Genomic DNA, 26,168 nt, shown 5'->3' on the forward strand with positions numbered 1-26,168 from the left:
GATTTGTGAAAATTAAGAAAAATTAATCTACCAGCTATATAGGAAAAGCCAAGTCAAATATTTCAGGTATCAAGAGACTTGAGCTACCTGATATACAACAGCTGTTAATTTTTCTGTGTGGTTAATGTTGTCTAGTAAAATTAAAATTAGATGTAATCACCAAAACACTAGCTAAACCACATTTGCTTCTAGATGTTCTTTTGGTTATCTTTCTTTACAATTGAAAAGAAATGGTGTATTATTCTTTTCAGCTTCAAGAAAATCAAGATGAAATAGAAAATATGATGAATGCAATATTTAAAGGAGTGTTTGTACATAGATATCGGTAAGTGAAGGCAGTTTTTTTTTCCTCTCTCATAAGTAGCACTATGTAATTTTTGCTCTATGTAAAGTTTAGATATATCGTTGTTTAGTTAGTGTAGATTAGTGGAAAGAGTTTTAGAGATAGATCTATGTTAGCATCTTAAGATCTGCCACTGATTGAGATACTCTGGCAAGTTATTTAACTGTTTTGAACTTGATGTTTCCCATCGGAAAAATGGAGTAACACTGTGCTTGACTTGTAGCTGCCCAGCATATGGAAGGTACTGCTGTTATTGAGTCAGTGTACACACTGCTTGACTCCTTACCCTCTTTGCTTCCATTTCCCGTTATCAGTGGGAAAATTTGGATAAAGTGAGATGTTTTCTTTTGCTATTTTGAAAGAGCAGAGGAAAGAAATAGGTAATTTTACCACTATTTTCACTAACAGATTCTCTTAAGTGTTTGTAGCATTTTTATACAGCTTCTCATTTTCTCCACTTGGCCGTTAAATCTAATCAGTAATACTTCCTTTATAACATCTCCCGTGTCCATTCTTGCCTTTTCACTTCTGTTGTCACCAATTCCTTAGTCCGTTTTTTTTATTATTTTATGCCTAGAGATCATTGTAGTTTTCCTAAAACGTACTTTGTGTTATTCCTCTGCTCAAAAACCTTCAATAACTCACCAGTACCTACAGGATGAATTTAAAATAATTTAGTCTGCCATTCAAATCCCAGCTGAGCTTGGCCTCAATATTATATGTAACTAATTCTAACCTTGAAAATTTTGCTTTAGTCAGAGTAGTGTGCCTGGTGTCTTCTGAACATACCATGTTCCACAGGTGTGAGCAAAGGCTGGGGTATGGCATGCTTTAAAAGGTGGCAATGGGTTTTTTTTTGTAGTTTTATTTAATTTTAAATACTTAATGTGATAATTACGCCTTATGAAATTGAGACTGTAAGATTTTGGAAATTCAGGGCTGTGCTTCAGTTACTAATTTTTAATCCCCAGCGCTGGTGGTGAAGTGGTTAAGAGCTCAGGCTGCTAACCAAAAGGTCGGTAGTTTGAATCCACCAGTCGCTTCTTGGAAACGCTATGGGGCAGTTCTACTCGGTCCTGTAGGGTTGCTGTGAGTCGGAATCGACTCGACGGCACACAGCAACAACAACAACAGTAATACATAAGGTAGTGGTATATTCACAATAGATATGAAATATTTGATATCTTTTGAATAAATTGTTAAGTCCTGTGGTATAATATTACTGATATGTGTAATTTTTCTTTTTTCCATTCAGTGATGCAATAGCAGAAATCCGAGCTATTTGTATTGAAGAGATTGGTATTTGGATGAAAATGTATAGTGATGCCTTTCTTAATGACAGTTATTTAAAATATGTGGGTTGGACTATGCATGATAAGGTAAGATGTACCCTACAAACTTGTCTGTCTACACGTAGGGATAGCTGTATGCAGCTCTTCTTCTTAATGAACTATCTACATGTAGATATACCTGGGGCCATATTTCCATAAGCCTCTTTCCTTGATTCTCTTCCATGTGCTCTATGCAGAGTTGGTCTGTATCACATGAAGTCCTCTGTACTTTTGGAATCCAGGCCACTGATCTTAACATTAATTTGGATCATTTATTTGGTGGTGAGGAGGCATTTATTAGAGTAAGAAGAACCCTTGCTGTATTATCTACTGAGTGATATACTTAAAAAATATTATCTTCAATTTTGATTCTTCCTTTTGATAGCCATAACTGTCTTGGCCAGATTATGTTATAAACGCCTCTGACTTTTTTTTTCTTCTTACACTATTTTCCTCTTAGCCTGACTTTCTTCATTAAGCTTGAAGTTCCTTGTATATATTCCTTCCAAATATTACTTTCTGTAAAGGAAAGCTTACTATGAAGCATATTGTTATCGCCTTGCACAGTAGTTTTGTTCTGAACAAGTTTTCGAAAGATTACAGTTTTTACCTGTAGAAGTAGCAACCACAAAGGTATTTTAGTCCTAAACTGTATGTACTGATTCCCATTGTTGCATGAAGTTGATGGTTCCTGAAGAAACACTATCGTGTAGAACATAGTGAAGATTTTAAAGTAGAAAATATTGTATACATCTTGAATATTCAGGTTGAAAATACACAGTTTTAATGTATTTTCCTTCTCCCCCCCCCTTTTTTTTTTTTAGCAAGGTGAGGTAAGACTGAAATGTCTTACTGCTCTGCAAGGGCTTTATTATAACAAAGAGCTTAATTCCAAACTGGAGCTTTTTACCAGTCGGTTCAAGGTTAGTCTTAATTAAGTATCTGAAGATTTGAATATATTTTTCTCTTGTGTACGTTTTAAAAATATTTTTCTTTGTCCTTAGGATAGAATTGTGTCTATGACTCTTGACAAAGAATATGATGTTGCAGTACAAGCAATAAAGTTACTCACTCTTGTTTTACAGTAAGTATGTGTTGCATATTATTAATGTGTAAACATCTAAGTGATGCATTAGAGTACCAGGTTAAAATTTATTTAAGTCTAAATTTTAATAGGTGAAATCATGGAATATACACCAGAAGTTTAATTTATTCGTGTACTGTTGGGAAAACACAGATAAAGGAAACGGTTTAGTGAAATTTTAACTGAGCTAGAAATTTATGTGGTCCCATTCTCTTGGTTGGTTTCCTTTCCATTATAGTGTCTTTTAGATACTCTTGAGACAGAGTGAAAAACTTGAGTGTATTATATAATGTGTTTGTTATATTTTGTCACACTTACACAGAATGAGCATTTACTGAAATTTTTCTGTCATACTTCTCGTAGAACCTCTAAAAAAATCTGAGTTTAAAATATGTATTGCTGTGTTGATAGGTATCTTCGTCATCTAGTGCTGCTCTAACAGAAATACCACAAGTGCATGGCTTTAACAAAGAGAAGTTGATTCTCTCACAGTCTAGTAGGCTACAAGTCCAAGTTCAGGGCATCAGCTCCAGGAGAAGGCTTTCTCTCTTTGTCGGCTCTGGAGGAAGGTCCTTGTGATGCATCAGTCTTCCCTTGTTCTGGGAGCATCTCAGCGCAGGAACCTCAGGTCCAAAGGATGCGCCCTGTTCCCAGCACTGCTTTCTTGATGGTGTGAGGTTCCCATGTGTCTCTGCTTGCTTCTCTCTTTTATATCTCAAAAGAGTTTGGCTTAAGACACTATCCAGTCTTGTATACCTCATCAGTATAACTGCCACTAAATCCACTGTATTACATCATAGTGATAGAGTTTACAACACATAAGGAAATCACATCAGATGATAAAATGGTACACAAATTATACAAGACTGGGAATCATGACCCAGCCAAGTTGACGGATATTTTTGGGGGACACAGTTCAATCCATGACAATAGGGTTGCTGTGAGTCGGAATCAACTCAATGGCAAGGGATTTGTGGGTGGGTGGTGTGTGTGTATGGGTGTGTATGGGTGTGTGTGTGAATAGTGATTGCGTTTTTTTTTATATATATATATTCAAAAAATATTTATCTGGTACCATCTCTGCACCAAGTACTGTGTAGTATGTAGTACTGTTAAATACTTAGGAAAAAACTTTACAAGAAACCTGTTGTATATGAAAAAAACTTTAATGAGATATAACTAAAGGACATAAAAGAAGGCTTGAATTATTGGGTAGATGCACTTTTTACTTTGGAAAGCTTACTTAGGAAAACTCATTATTTAAAGACTTACAATCTCCTGAAATCTGTATATTTAACACAAACCAAATAATACCAAAATGATCTTTTTTGTAACAAAGTATGCTAATTCTAATGGTCATGTGGAAAATACACTGTGTAAGAGAAGCTGGCAGAATTCTGACAAAAAGTAATAAATGAGTACTAGCCCAATATGATTTTAAATCGTATTGTGAAACCATAGCAATTTTGACATTTTACTACTGGTCATGAGTAGACAAAGAGATCAGTGGAGCAGAATAAAGAATAAGAGAAACCCAAGTGCATATAGGAATCTAATATAGGATGAGAGTGACATTTCCTTTTATCAGGAAATAGAGTCAATAAGTGGTTTTGTGACAACTAAATTCTATTTGGGGGAAACAATAAAACTGGATCCCTATTTCATTTCTCACAACAAAGTAATTTCCAGACAGAGGAAATATTTAAATGTGAAAAAAGAAACTGTAGAAGTACTACAGAGATGAAAACTTGGGTAATATGACCGAGTAGGTTCTTTCTGAGCATGACATAAAACCTAGAAAAGATCAAAATCTTAATTACATAAAAAACTAAAAATATCTATATGGAATAAAATTCCATAAATACACTCAGAAAACAAATTGAAAAATTGGCCAAAATATTTGCATTAAGGGGATTAATTTCTGTAAATCAGTAAAAAAAAAAGAAAACAAAAACAAAAAAATAAAACCAGAAACCCAGTGGGATAATAGTCAAAAACTATGAACCAGACTGTTGACAGAAGTGGAAATGCAAATTTAAACATGAAAAATGTGCTCAACTACATTTACATTAGAGGCATGTATATTAAAATGAGACTTTTTTTTCCTTTACTTACTTGGCAAAGATTAAAAAAAAAAGTGTTTCATAATACCCTATGTTGTTGAGACTGTACTCCCATTGCTAATGAGAGTACAAATAAGTATAACCTTTTCAGAGGAAAATTTGGCAATATCTATCAAAATTTGAAATGCTCACAGTCTCTAACAGAATTTTGGAGACAACCTAGATGTTAACAGTAGTGGAAGAATTAAATTATAAGATAATAGCACCATGTATGGATTATCTCATTTAATACTTGGAACAACCTTGTGAGATGGCGATGGTTGTTATCTCCATTTACATGAATGGACGACATTGCAGACATTACGAAGAGGTAGCTCTAGATGTGTACTGATCATGGAAAATGCTTCCTAGGATATGGAACATTTTCTGGTAATTCACTTAACTGGGGACATTTTGAGTAGTCTATTAACCATTACTGTATTTTTCTTCTTGATTTTTAATTGGATTAAAATTATAAATATTATATACACATATTATAGAAATATTGAAAAAAAAAAAAACCTGAAATAAGAAAGTAATGCTTCTATATTTTTAAAACATTTCCCTCCCTCTTCCATAAAAAACTGTGGAAATCTTTCCTTACTTCTAAATATTTTTATGAAGGGTAATATATATAGCTACTTCATGTGGACTCAGCAAAGCATATACCTAATAAATGAAACTTGTCAGGAACATTGCTTTTCAATAAGTTAAAATGAGTGAGCTATTTCAGATTTATAATACTTTAACTGATTTTATTCAACATAGTTTTTCTTATAGAAAAACGTAAGTGGTTTTTACTAAAAATGATCCAGTATTATATATAGAGTAATTTGAATAAAAATACTTTAAACCTCAATTGTATCTACATTTTAGTTTAGTTTCTCTCTCCAAAAATAAATATTGTAGTATTTCCTTGGACATCAGACTTTTGAACAGAGCCTTCAGCAGATTGGAAAACCAAAAAGTAAAAAGGTCTGAGCTGCTCAACTAAACATTTAATGTTCTTAGAATTTTCTCTTCGAGGGTGGTCCTGTTAATATACATAAAATACTAAAATCCTAGTTTGTTTATCTCAGAGTAGATTAAAAACATACAAGGAGAGAAAGGGCTGCCAGAGGCCAGGGACCTGAATGCAGCCATTTCAGGAAGAACTGAACAAGATTTACCCTGGGGTGCTGTGGTTGATGGGCCTAATAATCACTGCAATACACTAAGAAAATTTGGTTAGGTTTACTGTGTTCTTTTAAAATAAGATAGGAGAATGAGTACTATGCTTTAGTAAGATTTTCCAGTGACAGATTGCAATTAGTTCTTTTGACACTTAAATCTTAATTATTTGGAAAATCTGCCTGCATTGCCTTTTATGGTGTTCAGTGAATGGCAGAGGAAGTACTCTTCATCAGTGTTGAGATAATTGGGGGCATTAGTATATTGTAAAGCAGTGATACTGTCCCTGTCTTTAATATTACTATGAAATGTGTAAAGCGTTCTCTGTGATTATTAACACTAAGCTCTTGACATACTGTCGTTTCACTTTCTACATTAGCGTCCTTTATTTTGAGTTAATTTCCGTTTAGCATCCATGTCACATTATTGCTTGTCTTCATCATATATTTGTTTATGGTCAGTATTGACTCTAATTTTACCCCCCCCCCCCCATTTATCTTGAATTAGTAAAATACTCAGTTCTTTTGTTGCCAAGCTATTAATGACATAATAATTAAAGAAGGTTGATTTCTGTTTAAAAAAATTCTTTTAACACATTATAAAAGTTTACTATTTTCTAATGTATGTAGAATTGTGAGATTATTAAAAAAATGGGTACTGCTTTTCATTTTTAGGAGTAGTGAAGAAGTTCTTACTGCAGAAGATTGTGAAAATGTCTATCATCTGGTTTATTCAGCTCACCGGCCAGTAGCAGTAGCAGCTGGAGAATTTCTCTACAAAAAGTAAATCTGTATTTCTCTTATTCATCTTCTGAAGTATGCTGTTATAACAGTAATTTATTTTTACATTTGATGATATATTTGATATATATATGTGAAACTTATTTTTTAAAAGTTATGCAGTACAGGTCAAAGAGACGTTTTCACGTTTTGTATTTCCTTTATAAGTTTAGGTTTTCCCTCTCCAGTATTTTTATTTACTTAAGTTAAATCTTTAAACGTAACTGTACCTCTGTGTTGTAATGGATGTTCTTAAAAGGATATTTAACTAAATCATAACATTAAGACTGTTCTCTTCCTAATTTTTCCCTCCTCTTTTCTCCTCCTCTAACTTCAAAATACTGCATATACTACAGATATTTAGTCTGAAGTCTGTTTTTGCATTGCTTTTAGAAAATATTAAGATTTTCCCAAGTACTTAATACAGTTTGACGTAAGGAGCCCAAGAATCCTATACTGTGTTTTTATGATGTTATTTAACATCTCAGATTAAGCATTATGTATAGCAATGTTAATATATGATCACAGAAAACATTCAGCAAATGTTATGTAATGGGTTTTTAAAAAGACAGTTTGAAACCACATGGACTAAACTGTATTTCTGTAAGATGTTATTAAAATGTTCATTTGGAGAGATGCAGTTATTAAAACGAGTAGGTGATGTAAAACATTCATACTACAGTTTTCTGATCATTGTTATAGTATTACTAAATCACTTGTTTTTGAGGAAAAAGAGCCATGCTATCCACAGAAAGAAGCCAATGCAAGTTTAGACTTTGGGGATTACTATATGAGAAGGAAAAGATATGTTCAGGTTTAAAGAACAAAATATGTACTATAGGTTTATGTGTATAAATGCTGTAGGTTAGTCACTTTTATGAGAGGAAGCAGTCACAAAAATGCAATAAAGTTTGTAAAAAGAAATAATTTAAAACTTAGTACAGTTAACTTGAATTTAGCTAAGGAGACTGAGAAGTACTATCAAGTATGAAATGAAAAATATTTATGGCAATTACATGTTTGATTGTATAATATTCGACAGTGTTACATGTACCTATGCGTGCAGCTTCTGTTAACTCCTTTGTTAGATGCTTAAATAGAGTATTCAGGCAGTTAAGTGTTTTTAACTGGGGAATAACTTTTTTTGTTTTTACAAAAGTACATGTTTTGCTTTGATAATAGGCTCTTCAGCCGCAGAGATCCAGAAGAGGATGGAGTGATGAAAAGAAGAGGAAGACAGGGCCCAAATGCAAACCTTGTTAAGACGTTGGTTTTCTTCTTTTTGGAAAGTGAGGTTAGTTGTGTTGTTTGTTTTATACTAATGCTCGAAAAATTTTACAGAAGGGGTCAAAATGATGTACATCTTAAAATCTCTCCGTAATGCAGTAAATGTGGAATAGAATGGAGATCTACCTATTCCACAAAAAAAAAAAACTTTCAAGTGCTTTGTGCTTTTAGTGGGATGTTCAAATTGTAAGTTGTAAGACCTTAATAGTTGGTACCTGCTATTGTTACTATTGTTGTAGATATGATTTTAGATTTAACATCAGCTCTTTTACATATCCCTTAAGTTGAAAATCTACATTTTTTGTATTCATACTATGTATCATTTAATCAGTGTTAGAGCCTTTAAAGTTAATTTTTTGATTGGTTGTTGCTAGTATATATAGCAAAAAAAAATAGCAATATAGCAAAAAATGTATATAAAAATACATTTTTTTTGCCATATTGACTTTGTATCCTGCAGCTTTGCTAAATTCACTTATTTTTGTAATTTGTAAAAAGATTATTTAGGATTTTCTATAATACACAAGCATGTCATTTGGAAATAAAGATAATCTTATTCCTTCCTTTCCATCATTTATGCCCTTTAGATTTTTTCTTGCCTTATTGAATTGCTAGGACTTCTGGCAGAGTGTTGACTAGATTGTAGGGAAAAGCATCCAATATTTTAACATTAAGTATGCTGTTAGCTATAGATGTTATATAGATATTTATTATCACATTGAGGACGTTCACTTCTGTTGCTGAAAGGTTTTTATCATGAATAGATATTTAATTTTGTCCAGTGGTTTTTCGGCATCTCTTGAGATGATTGTTTGATTTTATACTTCATCATATTAATAAGTTGATTTATGTTGATTGATTTTGTTTTTCAAACGTAGAACAGCCTTGCAGGATAAACCCTACTTGGTCATGATCTATTATCCTTTTTATATATTGCTAGATTCTATTTGTCAGTTTTTTTTGATGATTCTCCCTCTGTGTGCCTGAAGAGTACTGGTGTATAGTTTTCCTTATTGGAATATTTTGACAAACTTTGGTATCATCATGGTTATACTGCCCCCCTAAAATCCCTAGAATGAAGAGAAATTACTTGCTTTATGTTGAATTGACAAGTGAATATGCATTTAATATTTTACTCAATCATTATCACTTCCATTCTGTTAAAATAAATTTATAGTATGTTTTAGAATTGAGTAGTTAACTGACACTAGGTAAAATTTACACAGTAAATATTTATATGATCTTTTCAAAAAAATAATTTTCATGTTAATGTTTTAATGATTGTTGTGAGAAATGTTTTATGATACTACCTCGCAAGATTTACATATGTATATGGTAGTTTCTCCTCTGTATTTCTTAGTCCTTTCTCTTCCACTTGAAAGTTTGTACATGGTACCAACAGAGCTTCCATTCTTTTGAGTTAAGGCTGGTATGCTATTTGTCTAAGAGCACATTGCTCTTTTTTAATTTTAGTTACATGAGCATGCAGCATACCTTGTGGATAGCATGTGGGACTGTGCTACTGAGCTGCTGAAAGACTGGGAATGTATGAATAGCTTGCTGCTGGAGGAGCCACTTAGTGGAGAGGAAGGTAAAGACATTTAATTACGGCATTTTTGTTGTCTAGACAGTTTTGGACATAGATTTTACTCATTCCATTTGTCTGTCCTTTTAGTGTTAAAAAAATGGTATAAAATGTTGGTCTGTATATAAATTTTGTTTTCACAAACATGAAAATGTGCAAAGATATAATTGCCCTCAGCTTTCTTTAATTTTTTTGTATCTGAGTATGCTTTCTTTGCTCTAATGTGTGCAACAGTGATGAAAAGATTTGGAATGCTGAGGGGTTTAGGAAGGTTTAACCTTTCTGTGATACAATAATGGGATTGTCTTTAGTACATTAGGCCAGATTCTATTCACAGGCAGAAGAAACAGTTATGTAATAATTACAAGTGGCATAGAGGGAGACAAAATGGGTTAACTCTTTGTGTTTCCCCCCCATCCAGCATTAACAGACAGACAAGAGAGTGCTCTCATTGAAATAATGCTTTGTACCATTAGACAAGCAGCTGAATGTCATCCTCCCGTGGGAAGGGGGACAGGAAAAAGGGTATGCCAATGTATTTTCAGTATTGTAAAATGTATTTCTTCTTGTAAAAAAATCTTTTTTTTTTAATCATACATTTCATTTTTCAGATGACCTTTGCTTATAAATATTTTAGAACTAAACTTTAAAGCAGTAGGTTTCTACTCTGCCCAGTTTGAGACATTTTTTAATTTATTCAGTAATATACTTTGCTAGGTAATGCAGGAAATAACAGTGATTGACAGTCTCTGCCTTGAAGACTAAATATAGTGCACCCTTTTAGAATAGTGCACTTGGCTATTTTGCTCTCTTTATAGATTTGCTTTCTTTTAATATAAAATGAGAAATAAAACTAGATATAATTATTCATTAAAACGGGGAAATTCATATTTTCTGGAATCAGATTTTACTGTATTATTCTAAAGCTCATATATATTTCACATTTTATACCAACAATTTCATAAGCTTTCAAACTTTACCATGACACACAGTAAGAAATACATTTTCGTATTGTGACTTATCACAATCCTATATATGTATATGCGTGTAACAAACAGTACTGAAACTTACGGTGTGTAATGCCTTCGATTTTTTTTTTTGCCTCATTTTTCCAATTGTTAGTAGCAACTTATTATATTGAATTCATAACCCATAGGTTGTGGCCCACAGCCTAGAGTAGGCTGAAATGCTGCTCAATTCCATTATTATATAAGATTCTAAACTATGTTTCCTGCTCCTAACTGCTGCTTCTTCTATCCATACCTAGAGTTGGTCAGTCTGATTCAGTATTGATTGGTCCTCTAGGGCTATTGAAAGTTTATTTTGTTTGTTTATTTATTTATTTATTTATTTACCATATTTTCATAATATGCACATTATTCTCTTTGGTGTCTGTTTTGGGGTTAAAATTCTATAGTAGAAATTTTTGTATCTTTCGAAAAATAGTTTATTTCTTATTTTATATGTTGTAACTCTACCTTGAGCACTTAACAATATTAATGGGCTTAATACACATTTAAAAATATCCTTGTGTTACTTTAGGTGCTGACAGCGAAGGAGAAGAAGACCCAGTTAGATGACAGGACAAAAATCACTGAACTTTTTGCTGTGGCCCTTCCTCAGTTACTGGCAAAAGTAAGTTTGTTTCAATATCATAGTGTTGTTAAAAAACTTCAGGTTTTATTTGCTATTCCACACAAAATTTTATCATAATGTTTATATACCATCATTGTAATGTTTTTGACATGCTCTTTTTGGTTTTTGTTTTCCAAAGTACTCGGTAGATGCAGAAAAGGTGACTAACTTGTTACAGTTGCCTCAGTACTTTGATTTGGAAATATATACCACTGGACGATTAGAAAAGGTAAGATGTTTTCTATGTATTAAAAAATCCTGAAGACAAATTGTTCGCTTGGTTCATCTCATCATACTGTTTGAAATACAATTTTGTAACTTCTTAATGTGAAAGGACACCTATTTCTTATGTTTTTTTTAATATATTAGATCAGTTGAATTTAGAGTATAGTGCTAATGAGGCTTCGTCCTGTTGCTTCATGCCCATAGCTGTACCCTTCTTCCTAGCCATAAGTGATTATATACCCATGATAATTTATAGAACTTGAGGGTTGGTCACTGGATAATAACAGTTAAAAAAACCGAGCTAATATTCATTGAGCACTATCCCTAGGAGTTATTATAAGTTCTTTACATATATTAACACTTTATATTTTCACCACAGCCCTATGAAATAGTTAATATTATTCCTGTTAAAGCTGAGGAAATACGTATGGGTAGATCAGTGTATTTATTTACTCTGACTAGAGAAACACCTTAAAATGTACGTCCTACTGGTTGTAGCCACCACTTATCTGTCAGTTTGTCGTACTGTAGTGGCTTGTGTGTTGCTGTGATGCTGGAAACTATGCCAGAGGTATTTCAAATACAGCAGGGTCACCCATGGTGGAGAAGTTTCAGTGGAGCTACCAGACTAAGACAGACTGGGAAGAAGGACCCGGTGATGGACTTCTGAAAAAATTGGCCAGTGAAAACCTTATGGATAGCGGTGGAACATTGTCTGATGTAATGCTGAAAGATGAACCCCTCAGGTTGGAAGGCACTCAAAATAAGATTGGGGAAGAGCTGCCTCCTCAAAGCAGAGTTGACCTTAATGACGTGGGTAGAGTAAAGCTTTCGGGACGTTCATTTGGTGATGTGACACGACTCAAAATGAGAGAAAACAGCTGCAAACATCCGTAATTGGAACATGGAATGTAAGAAGTATGAAGGATGGGAAAATTTAAAGTTACCAAAAATGAAATGCTTGAAGATCAATATCCTAGGTATTGGTGAGCTGAAATGGACTCATATTGGCCATTGGGAATCAGACAGTCATATGCTCTACTCTGCCAGGAATGAGAAATTAAAGAGGAACGGGGTTATATTCATTGTGAGAAAGAACATTTCAAGATCTATCCAGAAATATAACACAATCAGTGTTATGGTAATATCCATACACCTACAAGGAAGACCAGTTAATACGACTATTACTCAAATTTACACACTAACTACTAATGCCAAAGATGAAGATACTGAAGATTTTTACAAACTTCTGCGGTCTGAAATTGATGAAACATGGAGTCAGGATGCATTGATAATTACTGATGATTGGAATTGAATGTTGGAAACAAAGATAGATCAGTAGTTGAAAAATATGCCCTTGGTGATAGACATGACATGGGAGATTGAATGACAGAATTTTGCAAGACCAGTGTCTTCTATATTGAAAATAGCCTTTTCAAAAAACAACATAAATTACAACTATCGCACCTGGACCTCACTGGATGGAATAAAGAATAAATCAAATTGACATCTGTGGAAAAGATGATGAAGTGCTCAATATCATCAGTCAGAACAAGGCCAGGGATCGACTGTGGAACAGGCAATTGATCATATGGAAGTTCAAGTTGAAACTGAAAAAAGTTAGAACAAGTCCACGAGAACCAGAGTACAGCCTTGAGTATATCCCACCTGAATTTAGAGACCATCTCAAGAACAGATTTGACACATTGAACACGAATGACCGAAGACCAGACGAGTTGTGGGATGACATCAAGGACATCATAAATGAAGAAAGCAAAAGGTCATTAAAAAGGCAGGAAAGAAAGAAAAGACCAAAACGGATATCAGAAGAGACTCTGAAACTTGCTCTTGAATGTCGAATAGCTAAAGCAAAAGGAAGAAATGATAAAAGAGCTGAACTGAAGACTTCAGAGGGTGGTTCGAGAAAACAAAGTAAAGTATTATAATGAAATGTGCAAAGACCTGGAGTAAGAAAACCAAAAGGGAAGAATATGCTCAGCATTTCTCAAGCTGAAGGAAAAGAAGAAAAACTTACAGCCTCAAGTTGGGATATTGAAGGATTTTATGGGCAAAAAATTGAATGATGCAGGAAGTATCAAAAGAAAATGGAAGGAATACACAGATTCACTGTACCAAAAAGAACTGGTCGACGTTCAACCATTTCAGGAGGTAGCATGTGATCGTGAACCAATGGTACTGAAGGAAGAAGTCCAAGCTGCATTGAAGACATTGGTGAAAAGGATCCAGGAATTGACTGAATACCAATTGAGATGTTTCAGCGAATGTGTGCAATGCTGGAAACGCCAGGGTATCTATGCCATGATACTTGGAAGACAGCTACCTGGCCAACTGACTGGAAGAGATCCATATTTGTGCCTGTTCCAAAGAAAAGTGATCCAATAAAATGTAGAAATTATCGAACAATATTAGTGATATTACACGCAGGTAAAATTATGCTGAAGATATTCCAGAAATGATTGCAGCAGTTCATGGACAGAGAACTGCCAGAAATTCAAGCTGGATTCAAAAGAGGATGTGGTATCATATTGCTTATGTCAGATGGATCCTGGCTGAAAGCAGAGACTAGCAGAAAGATGTTTACGTGTGTTTTATTGACTATGAAAAGGCATTTGACTATCTGGATCATAACAAATTATGGATATCATTGCATCGTATGAGAATTCCAGAACACTTATCTGTGGTCATACCGAACCTGTACATAGACCAAGAGGAAGTTGTTTGAACAGAACAAGGGGATACTGCATGGTTTAAAATTAGGAAGGATTTGAGTTAGGGTTTTGTCTTTTCACCATACTTATTCAGTGTATATGCTGAGCAAGTCATCCCGAAGGTGGACTATATGAAGACCGTTGCATCAGGATTGGAGGAAGACTTATTTACAACCTGCGTTATGCAGATGACACAACTTTGCTTGCTGAAACCGAAGAGGACTTGAAGCACTTACTGATGAAGATCAAAAACTATAGCCTTTAGTATGGATTATACACCAACATAAAGAAAACAAAAATCCTCACAACTGGACCAATAAACGATATCGTGATACACGAAAAAAAATTGATGTTTTCAAGGATTTCATTTTATTTGGATCCACAATCAATGCCCATGGAAGCAGCAGTCAAGAAGTCGAACGATACATTGCATTGGGCATATCTGCTGCAGAAGACCTCTTTAAAGTATTAAAAAGCAAAGATGTCACTTTGAGGACTAAGGTACGCCTGACCCAAGCCTTGATACTTTCAATTATCTCATATGCATGTGAAAGCTGGACAGTGATTAAGGAAGATGGAAGAAGAATTGATGCATTCGAATTATGGTGATGAATATTGAATATACCATGGACTGCCCGAAGAAGACACAAATCTACCCTCGAAGAAGTATAGTGAGAATGCTTCTTTGAATTGAGAATGGTGAGCCTTCACCTCACGTGCTTAGGACATGTTATCAAGAGGGACCAGTCCCTAGAGAAGAATATCATGCTTTGCAAAGTAGACCATCACTGAAAAAGATGAAGAGCCTCAATGCGGTGAATTGACACAGTGGCTGCAATAATGGGTTCAAACATAGCCATGATTGTGAAGATGTTGCAGGACTGGTCAGCATTTCACTGTGTTGTACATAGCGTCGCTATGAGTTGGAACTTCCTCAAGGGGAACCTGACAACCTCAACTGGTATTAAAGTTATATCTGAAGCATTTCACTGTAGGTATTGTAGTTACTGTTTGCCTATTGTATTTACCTTACTTATAATGATAAATTTTGATTTTTTCAGCATTTGGATGCCTTACTGCGACAGATTCGGAATATAGTAGAGAAGCACACAGATACAGATGTTTTGGAAGCATGTTCTAAAACTTATCATGCACTGTGTAATGAAGAGTTTACAATCTTCAACAGAGTAGATATTTCAAGAAGTCAACTAATAGATGAATTGGCAGATAAATTTAACAGACTTCTTGAAGATTTTCTACAAGAGGTACACATTAAAAGTATTTTTTTTTTAGTTGGGCCCCTCCCTCCTGATGATAGTCCCTAGCAGTATGTTGAAAAGATTTTCAGGCTTTTCCTTGTGTGACTCATCATGCTACTATTACTCCACCACCAGAATAGAAAAGTGGTAAGATTGTGTGACTTTGAGAAGGTGAAAGCAAAAATAACATATTTCCTGTTTTTGGAAAAATAAAAAAATTATTAAAAGAAGTGATCTGAGAAGTTTCCTGGTGTCACTTGAATAAGGGGCTATTAAGGAAACGGTGTTAATGGAACAGAAAAGCAGAGTTAGACTGTGGCCATGTAGCCTCAAAAAGTAGGGCTTTTCTTAATGTTTTGGCAGTGTTGGTGAGGAAAATGCCGTTATGGTCTTTGATGTTATAAAGCCTTGATAAATTGCTATTATAGTCATTGTTGCTTTTGGTGTTCCATGTATTGTTCTATTCAAGGAGACTCATTCACTGCATGACGTTAAATCATACTAGTTTTTTTTTTTTTTTAATTGCGGTAGTTGTATGTTCTGGAAATATATTTTTTAATTTTAACAAATCGTGCATAATTCTCAATCATTTTCTGAGTAACTAGTTTGTGAAAATATATCGATGTATAATTATAATATTCTTAGTTAAAATTTTTAATGTCTTTAGTTTCGGTTGAATATGATAGTGTGACTAGGACAAGTTTATTTAAAATCAAGCAAAATAATTGGTTAATTAAATTTAGTTACTTGGTGGAAAAATTAGATTTTCAAAACAAGTGTTTTTTGAGAGACCTGGAGTTCAGTATACTAAATTCAGTAGTGTAAAATTTTGAAAAACTTAGGTTACTCTCAGTTGGAAAGTATATTGACAAATACTGATACCCAGGAAGGGTAAGTACATCTTGTCTTTATTCAGAGGCTCCCCCCTCACCCCCCATTTACTTGTGATTGGTCTGAGTTGGAAACCACTTGACAGCAGTTGGTGTTCGATTGTGATGTCTCTTTCTCAGTAGCAGTGTATTCAGTGTACGTAGGTTTGTCCTTCTGTTTTTCTTGTTTGGGTATAATGTAAGTGTGATAACCCAGCTCTTGGGCCTTAAATTTGGCCAGATCATGGCATTGGATGACAAGGTTAATTTGTGGTTTAAATATTAGGTTATTATTTACTTTTCAAGGTGACATCACCATTTTGATAGCCTGAAATTTTTCATTTTGGGGGTTATAATGTTTAATATTATGTAATTAATATTTTAATAGGGTGAAGAACCTGATGAAGATGATGCATATCAGGTATTATCAACATTGAAGAGGATCACTGCTTTTCATAAGTAAGTTTAATCTTAAAGTTTCCAATTTCTAAATCTGTGGCAAAATCAAAATCAGCTTGGGTATTCTGTGGGATATGTTATGAGAAATCTTGTGATTTATAGATTTGTGTTCCACATTTCTTCTAATATTAAGAAAAAAGTACTTGGTATAATGTTTTGAATTGGGGGATGACTGAGAAATTACCATTTAACATACTTTTTTTATTTAAACAAAAATACATTTTTTTGTTTTTGTTGTCGAGGGACATGTTAAAAAGTTACTATATATATTTACTCGAATAGCATTTTGTTAACAGTAAAGTCCAAAATAATTTGGATGAAGTTTTACTTTTTAATATAACCTAATTCTTTTTTACAGTGCCCACGATCTTTCAAAATGGGATTTGTTTGCTTGTAATTACAAACTATTGAAAACCGGAATTGAAAATGGAGACATGCCTGAGCAGGTGTTTATTTATTTACAATTTGTATATGTAATTTTGATAAAGAAAGTTTGTGAGTTTTTAATTTTAACTGTATTTTCTTGTTCTTGTTTTCTAACAGATTGTTATTCATGCACTGCAGTGTACCCACTATGTAATACTTTGGCAGTTGGCAAAGATAACTGAAAGCAGCTCCACAAAGGTTTGTGCTGGTTCACTGGTGTTTTTATTAAATTAGATGTCATTAACTGTTTTCAGCAAATGTAGACATTTAATAAGACTGATTATTTAAATGAATTTTTGCGTATTTCTAATCTACTCTTTATGAACATGTATCTTTAAAAATAGTCCTGTTTATAGTTTAATGTGTATTCAGTGAAAGAAAATTAATATGGTTTGTGTTAAGTAGTATGGTTTTAAATTAAAAGCTGCTGTTCATGTTTGAAGGTTGCATAATATATGGCTTTTCATATTATTGGCAAAAGTATTGAGTACAGATGGAAGGATAGCTTTTGTAAATCATGACTGAGAGTCTTTAAAACAAACATCCACCTATTGGATTACATGAAATGAAGAAAACAAGCCTGTTGCCCCAGATCTTCTTATGCCCTGTTATTGTTTGGGATTACCTTGTTCATATTGTAGACTTCTTAACTGATGTTCCAAATTCATGATAAATTATCTCCTGATTAAGTATAATGTGTCAGGTACTAGATCATAGAACTTTTAAAACTTGATCCGTAATGGTAATCCTTGATGTTTTTAGTAATTAAACTAAACAGTACTGCCTTTTCCATTTGTAAGTTGGAAGCTTAAAGTTCGTTACGTTGTAGTAAGAGATGCTGCCTTAAGGTGTTCTTTGGGTGCAGTTTTATAAATATTAAGGAATTTCTAGGAGTTACGGAATTCGTTGCTCATCAGTATTTTCCTCAGAAAAGAGTCCTTAAAATAATGTTTGTTTTGCATAGATCCTCTGAAATATTTTAAATGCTTAGAATGTCTCTATGTATTGTAAAGATGCTCTTATATCCACAAATGAATTTTTTTCCCTTGAAAAATAAGTGTATCATTGTTGAAATGTTGGGATTTTTTTCTCTAATACCCAAGTAGAAGTTTATTGTACTAAATATCAAACTTGTAGTAGTAACCATGACCATATTAGTGTATATGATTGCTCACCTAAGTTTTAGAGACATTGAGTTAAAAATTAAAATGAGAAGAAAGATTATATTTTTTGGTAATGAGAAAAGGGTGAAAAGTGAATGTTAGAGAATAAAAAAAATTTCATGGTGAAACTTGATTGAGATTTCTTCACCAAATAGGATCTCCATGTTAAACCTGTTATTATATTTATAACTTGCTTATTATATACCAAATATGTACTGATATTCTGTCATTTGACATGCAGTATTAGAAGATTAGCCATAGGTTGTGCCTCAGATAAATTAATGTGGTTGGTCTTTATAGATCAGTTAAGTAGATGGGTATGTTAATTTCTTTTTTAAATTAACTGGTAAATATGTAGAAATAGAAAAATACAAGAATAACATTAATCTTTTTAGTAAGTTTAAGAGACATTTTACTGGTTTTTAAATTGGAATAAATAATACCCCAAAACTGGTTTTTTCCATTGTTGAGTTTTTTAATAGTATAACCAATATCCTACAAACAAGAAATCAAAATGTTATCCCTTTTTTACTTGCCATTTTCTTCCATTCATGATGAATTGTCTACCCTTCAGATTATAAAGTCAGTATAAAACAAATCTTTAAGCATTCTGGGGTAGCAGCATTATTAAAGATACTCATTTATAATCATAGAAGTTTTCTCATTCTAAAGGATCCAGTATACTTAGGATATTACCCATTAAAATACCTGATATTTTTAAGACTGCAGTTTGGTGAGATTTGTTTTAAAAAAAAAAAAGGTCTAATATCTTCCATGTTTTTTTAAGATTGTAAATCATTAAGAAATTTAAATGTAGTGAACGAGCAGACTTCAGTTAATATAGTCAAGTATATGACAAGGTTTTATGTAATTTGGAACATTGTAAAGAAATACTGAATGATTTTTTTAATACCATATTTTAAATCTTTCATGTTTAATTTTTTAAAGGAGGACTTGCTGCGTTTAAAGAAACAAATGAGAGTATTTTGTCAGATATGTCAGCATTACCTGACCAATGTGAATACTACTGTTAAGGAGCAGGTTAGTAATTACTGTAGATACTTTTTATAAGCAACCTTTATAAATCTGAACTAGTATGGAAAGTTTAAGTAATACTTAGATTGAACAAAGTAGAAGTGTATCTACTGATGTATATACCATGCTCAAAAAAAAGATTAATGCGTTGGGCTTGCACATAATATAATTGATTTGTTAATATATGAAGTTTATAACTAGCATCATATGTACCCTGCATATTGTAGGTATTCTATAGTGTTGTTTCTTCATGATACATTAGGTAAAGAGATCCATTTAAAACAAACGAGGTGTGTAAAATTAGCAAAAGTTATTATTCCTGAAAACACTAAGAATGTTCCAGATAGAAAAGGATGATGAGGTTTTGTCATCTCTGAAAATATTATCAGATGTTGACATCACTGCCGCTGCCCCTACCTGTCCTGATTAAATGAGTTATTTTTCCTTGTATGAAATGAGAATTTTTAATCACTTACCTACCCTTAAAAGTTTACCATTCCATCCACTATGCCTTCATGATTCTATTACTGCTAACCTTCTCATTCTGGAAATAGATTGTTTCCTGGTGCCATAGGTAGTTTTCCCATTTGTTAAATGAAGCTTTGTTCGTGGGACTAAGATCCTGTTCAGTTCTAATTCCTCAGTTAGAGGTGTAAGCTTTATTCAGCACATGTTTCTGAAATGCTTCAATGGAGATGTTTTGATAAGCAGTATATTATAAGAAATATTAACATGCTATAGTCAGAATGTTTATGGTGATTTCAAAGTTTTTTGACCATTCTATCAGGCTCAACCTCAGTAGTCACCTTGAGTGCTATTTGTGGTAGCTTGTGGTATGTTGGGTGCTGTTTATTTTACTTCATAGTACATTTGATTTTCAAATCCACCAAGAAGTTGTTCAAATATAGCCAGTTGTTGTTCGTCACTTATCTTTATTTCATTTTAAAATATCAAGACTAATTTTAACAAGATTTATTTGACCTTTTACAGTTATAATTTTACTTCCAGTGCCAAACGGTTAGTCTCTTTTCCTCATTTCTAACTCCCTTCTTCCTTCTCATACATATGTGCTTGTGTACACACAAATTAGAAGATATTAAAAGGCAAAGATCCAGTTACTGAATTTTGTGTCTTCCTTAACAAAAGTATGAAGCATATTACTATAAGTATTATTGCTGAATTATTTCCTATTTTAAGTATATAGTTTTGAACTGTGGCAATAATGGATGTGGGACTTGAATTTTAGTCCCTTCAATTCAGGTGAAATCAACAATGTTTTCGAAGGTAGTAAATTGAGTTTAGAATTACACTTCTAATGTTTTATGAGGACGAATGCACAGATGTAAACCTAGGACACGAAGTGTTATTTGATACATTTGTATGTGCCACCAACATTTTCAGCTTACTATTACGTATTTATTACAGTGTCAACACATAATTCCTTACAGATCACCTTGTGTAACCTCTTACATAATCTGCTGTTCAGACTTTGAAGATTAATTATTTAGTCGTTAAACAGCCTGTTTGTCAGTCTTCCTGATGGTTTCCAGGAATATGTCCTGGTCGACCCGCTTGACCTGCTGGTTCACCTAATTAAACATTGCCATACTTGTCATCTTACACCCTCAGTGTGTATATTGCCAAAGTTTTTGTAAACTCATTTATCCTGATAGGTGTAAATTATGACTATAGCGGTAAAATGAAGAGACTTAAAAGAAGGGATAAAAGCATAAAGAGAAAAGATAAATCTGGTTGGTTCCAAAAAGACAAAACTGTTAAGATCTGCTTTGTGCTCTGTGTTATAATCTGTCTTTCCCAGCTGCAGCCTTCCTTTTTAAATTTTCTAAATGAGTTTGTGGTGACACTTAAGATATATATTTTCATTACCCATCCCAATAGATAGTTAAGTTTTTCCATTTACTGTCTGACTGATCTTACCTGAATTACACTCCAGTTCAAACTCCTGGAAAGGTTTTTAATCAACCCCTGGGCTTAAGCTCCTTCAGATAATAATTTCGGCCTTATGTTTATTATGCTACTATCAGGTTTACCTGATGAGTAGTAAGCAGGCCACATCTGGTTATGTGTTTCTATACTTAATCACTGCAGCATGTTGACAATGAGAGTGCTTTATAAAAGTACCATAGACTTTGGGATCTCTCTTCAAATACTCATCTCTTTGAGTATATGAGTTTTTTTCCTCCCATAGAGCAAAAGAATGGTATATACGTTTATACATTATTTCATATTTGCAAATGCATAACCGGAAGTGTTGTGGGATAGTGTAGAGTGTGACATTTGGAGTCAGAAAACCTGAGTTTGAGTCCTAGCTCTACACTTTTTGGCAGTGTTAACATTGTACAAGTCACTTGAAGTTACTGAAAATAAAGAAGTAGAATGGTCATGAAATTATTTTGAAGCCAGTAAAGGATTATGCAAATATTAGTAGTCATTGTTACACAAATTATACTTCTCAACTTTAAAATCTTAGGAAAATACTTAATACTGATTTTTCTTAAGAGTTTCAAGTATAGAAAGTTAGATTCTATTTTTATGTTAAACATGTAAGTTACTTGGGGCAATTGGTGGTGAGAAACCTTGGTTTTATAGCATGTTTTCTTTCTTTTTTTAAAAATAGGCCTTCACTATTCTATGTGATATTTTGATGATCTTCAGTCATCAGATAATGTCAGGAGGACGTGACATGTTAGAGCCATTAGTTTACACTCCTGATTCTTCGTTACAGTCTGAGTTGCTTAGCTTTATTTTGGATCATGTCTTCATTGAACAGGATGATGATAGCAACAGTGCAGGTAATTTTACTGCCATCTTTTTGTTAATTCTATGTGTCCTACATAAATCAAATGTAAATAATAACAAGGTAAAGTTATATGCTAGTATATGTTATTTTTTTATTCTTAAAACATGAAACACAGGCACATGTTCCAGCATATTTGTGTCCATTTCTTATAGTATTGGAAGACAGTATGATGTCACAGAGCATAGACTTTGGAGTCAGAATTATGTTTCTTACTAGGTCTGAGCATGTTTTTTTAAATTTGGAGCTACTGCATAGAATTTCTGTGAGGTTTAATGAAAATTGAGAAAAGTGCCTAGTACAGTGCCTGGGCATAGGGCAGTTTCTCATTAAAATTTACTTCCCCTTACCCTTACTTGTTAATAATATCTATATTTAGGTATTCTGAGGAGAATAAGGTGTTTCTTTACAAAATGGCATTTTCGTTATATAATTTTATTAACTTAAAAGTTGATGTTTCGGAGTTATTAGTCAGTGTGATTTCTGAATATTAGAAGATGTTTGAAACTATTCTAAAATTCTGAGGCAATACAGAATATTCACTGCAAAACAATCAAATCAGTGTTTTCTGCCTAGTGTTTTCTCCTCACAGTCCTATTGCGTACATAGATGCCTTATTTGAATAAGAAGTTGTGGGGAAAAAAGTTGTATTTGGTGGCTTCTTTTTGAGTTTGTTTTTAATTTGAAGTTACACTTGATGGAAAATATAACATTAGCATGTGTACATACATATATAAACTGACAAATCACTGAAAATCAGGATCCAAATAAATATATATAATTCCTACAAAACCAAAACAAACTGTTGCTGTCAAGTTGATTCCAACTCATAGCCTAGGTATGCCTTTACTATTTATTTGTAGCAGTAGAGAGCTTTGTTCTGAAGTACTAAAAACCTTACCCAGAACACAGTTGAGATACCTAAAGTAGTCAAAACAGTTGTCAAGTTTCTCGCACTCAAGTTCTGTTCATCCTGTTCACTCTCAGCTATTGGTTTAGTTGCATCTTCTTTTTCCTCCACATTCATTTGACATTTATTGGTCAGCAGGCAGTATACTAGGGGATACAGTTATCAAAAAATGAGACAATGTCCTTTCCTTCAAGAATTCACCTTCAAGTGGAAAAGACAAATATATAAACAAGTAATTATACTGCAATGCGATAAATTAATAGAAGCATGTGCAAAGTGTTTTGAGAGTGTAGAAGAAGTTTCTAACTGGTCTGCAGGGGTCAAAAAAGGCTTTGTGATTTATGTAACATCTGAAATTGAGCCTAAAAGGTAAGTGAGACTTAAAAACTTCCATGGGAAAGATTGGTTGCAGTCCAAAAGCTGATACAAAATGACAGTTTTGGTATATAACCCCTTTGTTAATTGAGGACAGCCCCTACTTCATTTGACCATGGGCAGTAGAATGAGAATAAACTGGTCAGTACTGCTGAATTTTCTGAGAAACTTCCTGAAATTACCCACACTCTTGTCTCCCTAGAATTTGTTTCTTCCTAGTTAAACATTTTAAACTAAGTATTCCAGTCCTATAGAAGTGTATAAAATATAACATCTACATACCCACCACCAGTGTTTGTCAGATGTTGCCGTATTTGTTTCAGATTTATTTTAAGAAATAAAACATAGTTCCAAAAGAAACCCTCATCTATCTGTTTCTCCAATTCCATTATTCTCCCTTCTCTAAAGAAAACTGCTATGCTTTCCTGACTTTGCTGTTTATCATACCCTTGCGTTTTAAATTTATTTGACCAGGAATTTATGTATCCATTCACGATATGTAGTTTTATTTTCTGTTGCTAACTTCTATGTAAATGGTATTGTGTTGAACATTTTATTTTGCAACTTGCTTTTTTGAGTTTTAACATTATTTTTGAGATTTATTAGTGTTAACATGTGGCTACAGTTGATTCATCTTGACTGCTGAATATTGTTATATGAGTTAACCACAATTTATTTATCTGTTTTCCTGTCGTTTAGATTAGTTTCAATTTTTCCCTATTACAAATAATGTTACAATAAATATACTTGCCTCCTTCAGCACATGTGTGAGAGCTTTTCTAGTGTATACCTAAGAGTGGAATTGTTGGATTATAGTGTATGTGCATCTTAAACTTGACCACCCAAAACCAAGCAAACCCATAGTCGAGTCGAATCCATCTCATAGCGACTCCATAGGGTTTCCAAGGCTGTAAATCTTTATGGAAGCTGACTGCCACATCTCTCTCCCACTGGAGGGGCTGGTGAGCTCAAACCACAGACCTTTTTTGTTTGCAGCCAAGCGCTTTAACCACTGCACCACCAGGGCTCCTTTAACTTGACCACATGTTGCCAAATTATTCACCAAAGTAATTGTATTGTTTTACCCTCCCGCCAGCAGTATATGATAGTTTCCGTTACTTTTCATCCTCATCCAACCCCTGGTAGTGTAGATCCTTGGTTATTTAATTTGTTAGCTGACATCAGATTAGAAAGGGACAGTAAAATAGGGTCTGCTTCTTGAGGTGATGCACTGACAATACATGTAATAATCACTGTGTAAGGCCCTGTATGTTAGGCACTTCTAAATTCTTTAATCCCTGTGAGAGAAAAGGTGGCTAATTTTCGATAAGTAAGGAGTGGAAAAAGTAAATGTCAGAGTTCAAAATAAATCTTTAATATCTGGGTAATTTAGTCTATGGAGGAGAATGTGTAGGCTTCTAGTTCCTGAGAGCAGCACTAAACAGTGGCTGGAAACAAAAACATGTAGAAATCGTCTCCAATAATGACAGTCATTAAGAAAAGGTTAGCTTATGTATATAGTGTAAACTTTAAAGAGAGTAAACAGTATGTTACAATTCTAAAAGCCATTGGCTTTGACATTCTGGAACATGCACTTGTGATAACTTAAAACCATTTCTGATGGTCTACTTTAAACAAATTCATATGCTCAAAATTTGGTTTTAATTTACCAGCAGTTATCAAAGATTATTAGAGGCATTATTTAAAAAAACACTTGTTTAAAAGAACAGTCTTATTTTACACTTTTTTTTTTTTAATTGAGAATCTTACATTGAAGAGCTGACAGGATATGTGCTGACTATTCATGAAGAAGGAAATATATAAGTAGCTGAAAGTCATGTAAAAGGACTTTAACTTTACTTGTAACCAAAGGAATGTTAGTTAATATGAGATGGTTTTACAACAAAATTACTTGTTAAAAACATATCCAGAGGAAAATTCTTTACACAACTTCTTTATGTAAAAGGCTTCATCACAGTTTTATTTACAAGTAATTGGAAGCATTCCTTTGATAGTACTTGGAGGCTTCAGTGAGACTTCTCCCACTAAGAATTTAGAAATAATTCTGTTCTTTGAGAAATGAGTATCAAGAGCCCACATTATGGATTAGAGCAGAAATATACAATGTTATCTTAAAAAAGACAGTTTCCCAGGCCAGTCTAACAGAATATATTTAATGTCTATAAAGGAAAAATGTGTCAGTAAGAATCAGGGGTGAAGTGGGGAGAAATGGAAGAGTTTCTGAGAGCTGGCTGCATCCAGGGAAGAAGGAACCTTAACCGACAGCATTTGGATATGCAGATCTCATTGGCAAACTGTTCCTATTAGGGAAGTAGATCAATGTGTTAGACCAGCTTAGCCTGACTTCACTAACCATCAATTCCTCAATCTCACTCCATTTGTGCCTGTTCCATGCTCACCAAGCAACCTTCTGATTATTATTTGGTTTCACAGAAATTTCATCTGTTGGAATATATGGGCTGGTCGTTCAGTGAGATATTAAGAGTGATTATATTCGAGTTACAGTATAATGGGTAGTTTTAAATTTTATTTTAAATGTCCTTATTTTTCAAATTCTCAAAAA

General features: G+C 33.5%; 1 protein-coding gene across 8 annotated transcripts in view; it reads left to right on the forward strand.

Annotated features, from left to right (window-relative positions):
* The window catches only part of STAG2 (STAG2 cohesin complex component), a 138,285-nt gene that overhangs the window by 92,087 nt on the left and 20,030 nt on the right, over nt 1-26,168 (forward strand). For all 8 annotated transcript variants that reach the window (XM_004379591.2, XM_023734281.1, XM_023734280.1 and 5 more), the window contains 16 exons: nt 252-325; nt 1,599-1,722; nt 2,499-2,597; nt 2,679-2,758; nt 6,705-6,812; nt 7,992-8,103; nt 9,570-9,687; nt 10,103-10,206; nt 11,224-11,316; nt 11,456-11,545; nt 15,332-15,535; nt 16,787-16,857; nt 17,216-17,303; nt 17,401-17,481; nt 19,395-19,487; nt 22,120-22,294. In XM_004379591.2, coding sequence (XP_004379648.1) covers nt 252-325; nt 1,599-1,722; nt 2,499-2,597; nt 2,679-2,758; nt 6,705-6,812; nt 7,992-8,103; nt 9,570-9,687; nt 10,103-10,206; nt 11,224-11,316; nt 11,456-11,545; nt 15,332-15,535; nt 16,787-16,857; nt 17,216-17,303; nt 17,401-17,481; nt 19,395-19,487; nt 22,120-22,294 — 1,714 coding nt within the window. The remainder of the gene's footprint in view (nt 1-251; nt 326-1,598; nt 1,723-2,498; nt 2,598-2,678; nt 2,759-6,704; nt 6,813-7,991; nt 8,104-9,569; nt 9,688-10,102; nt 10,207-11,223; nt 11,317-11,455; nt 11,546-15,331; nt 15,536-16,786; nt 16,858-17,215; nt 17,304-17,400; nt 17,482-19,394; nt 19,488-22,119; nt 22,295-26,168) is intronic.

This window comes from Trichechus manatus, unplaced genomic scaffold (assembly GCF_000243295.1).
Source record: "Trichechus manatus latirostris isolate Lorelei unplaced genomic scaffold, TriManLat1.0 scaffold00066, whole genome shotgun sequence".
Classification (NCBI taxonomy): Eukaryota; Metazoa; Chordata; class Mammalia; order Sirenia; family Trichechidae; genus Trichechus; species Trichechus manatus.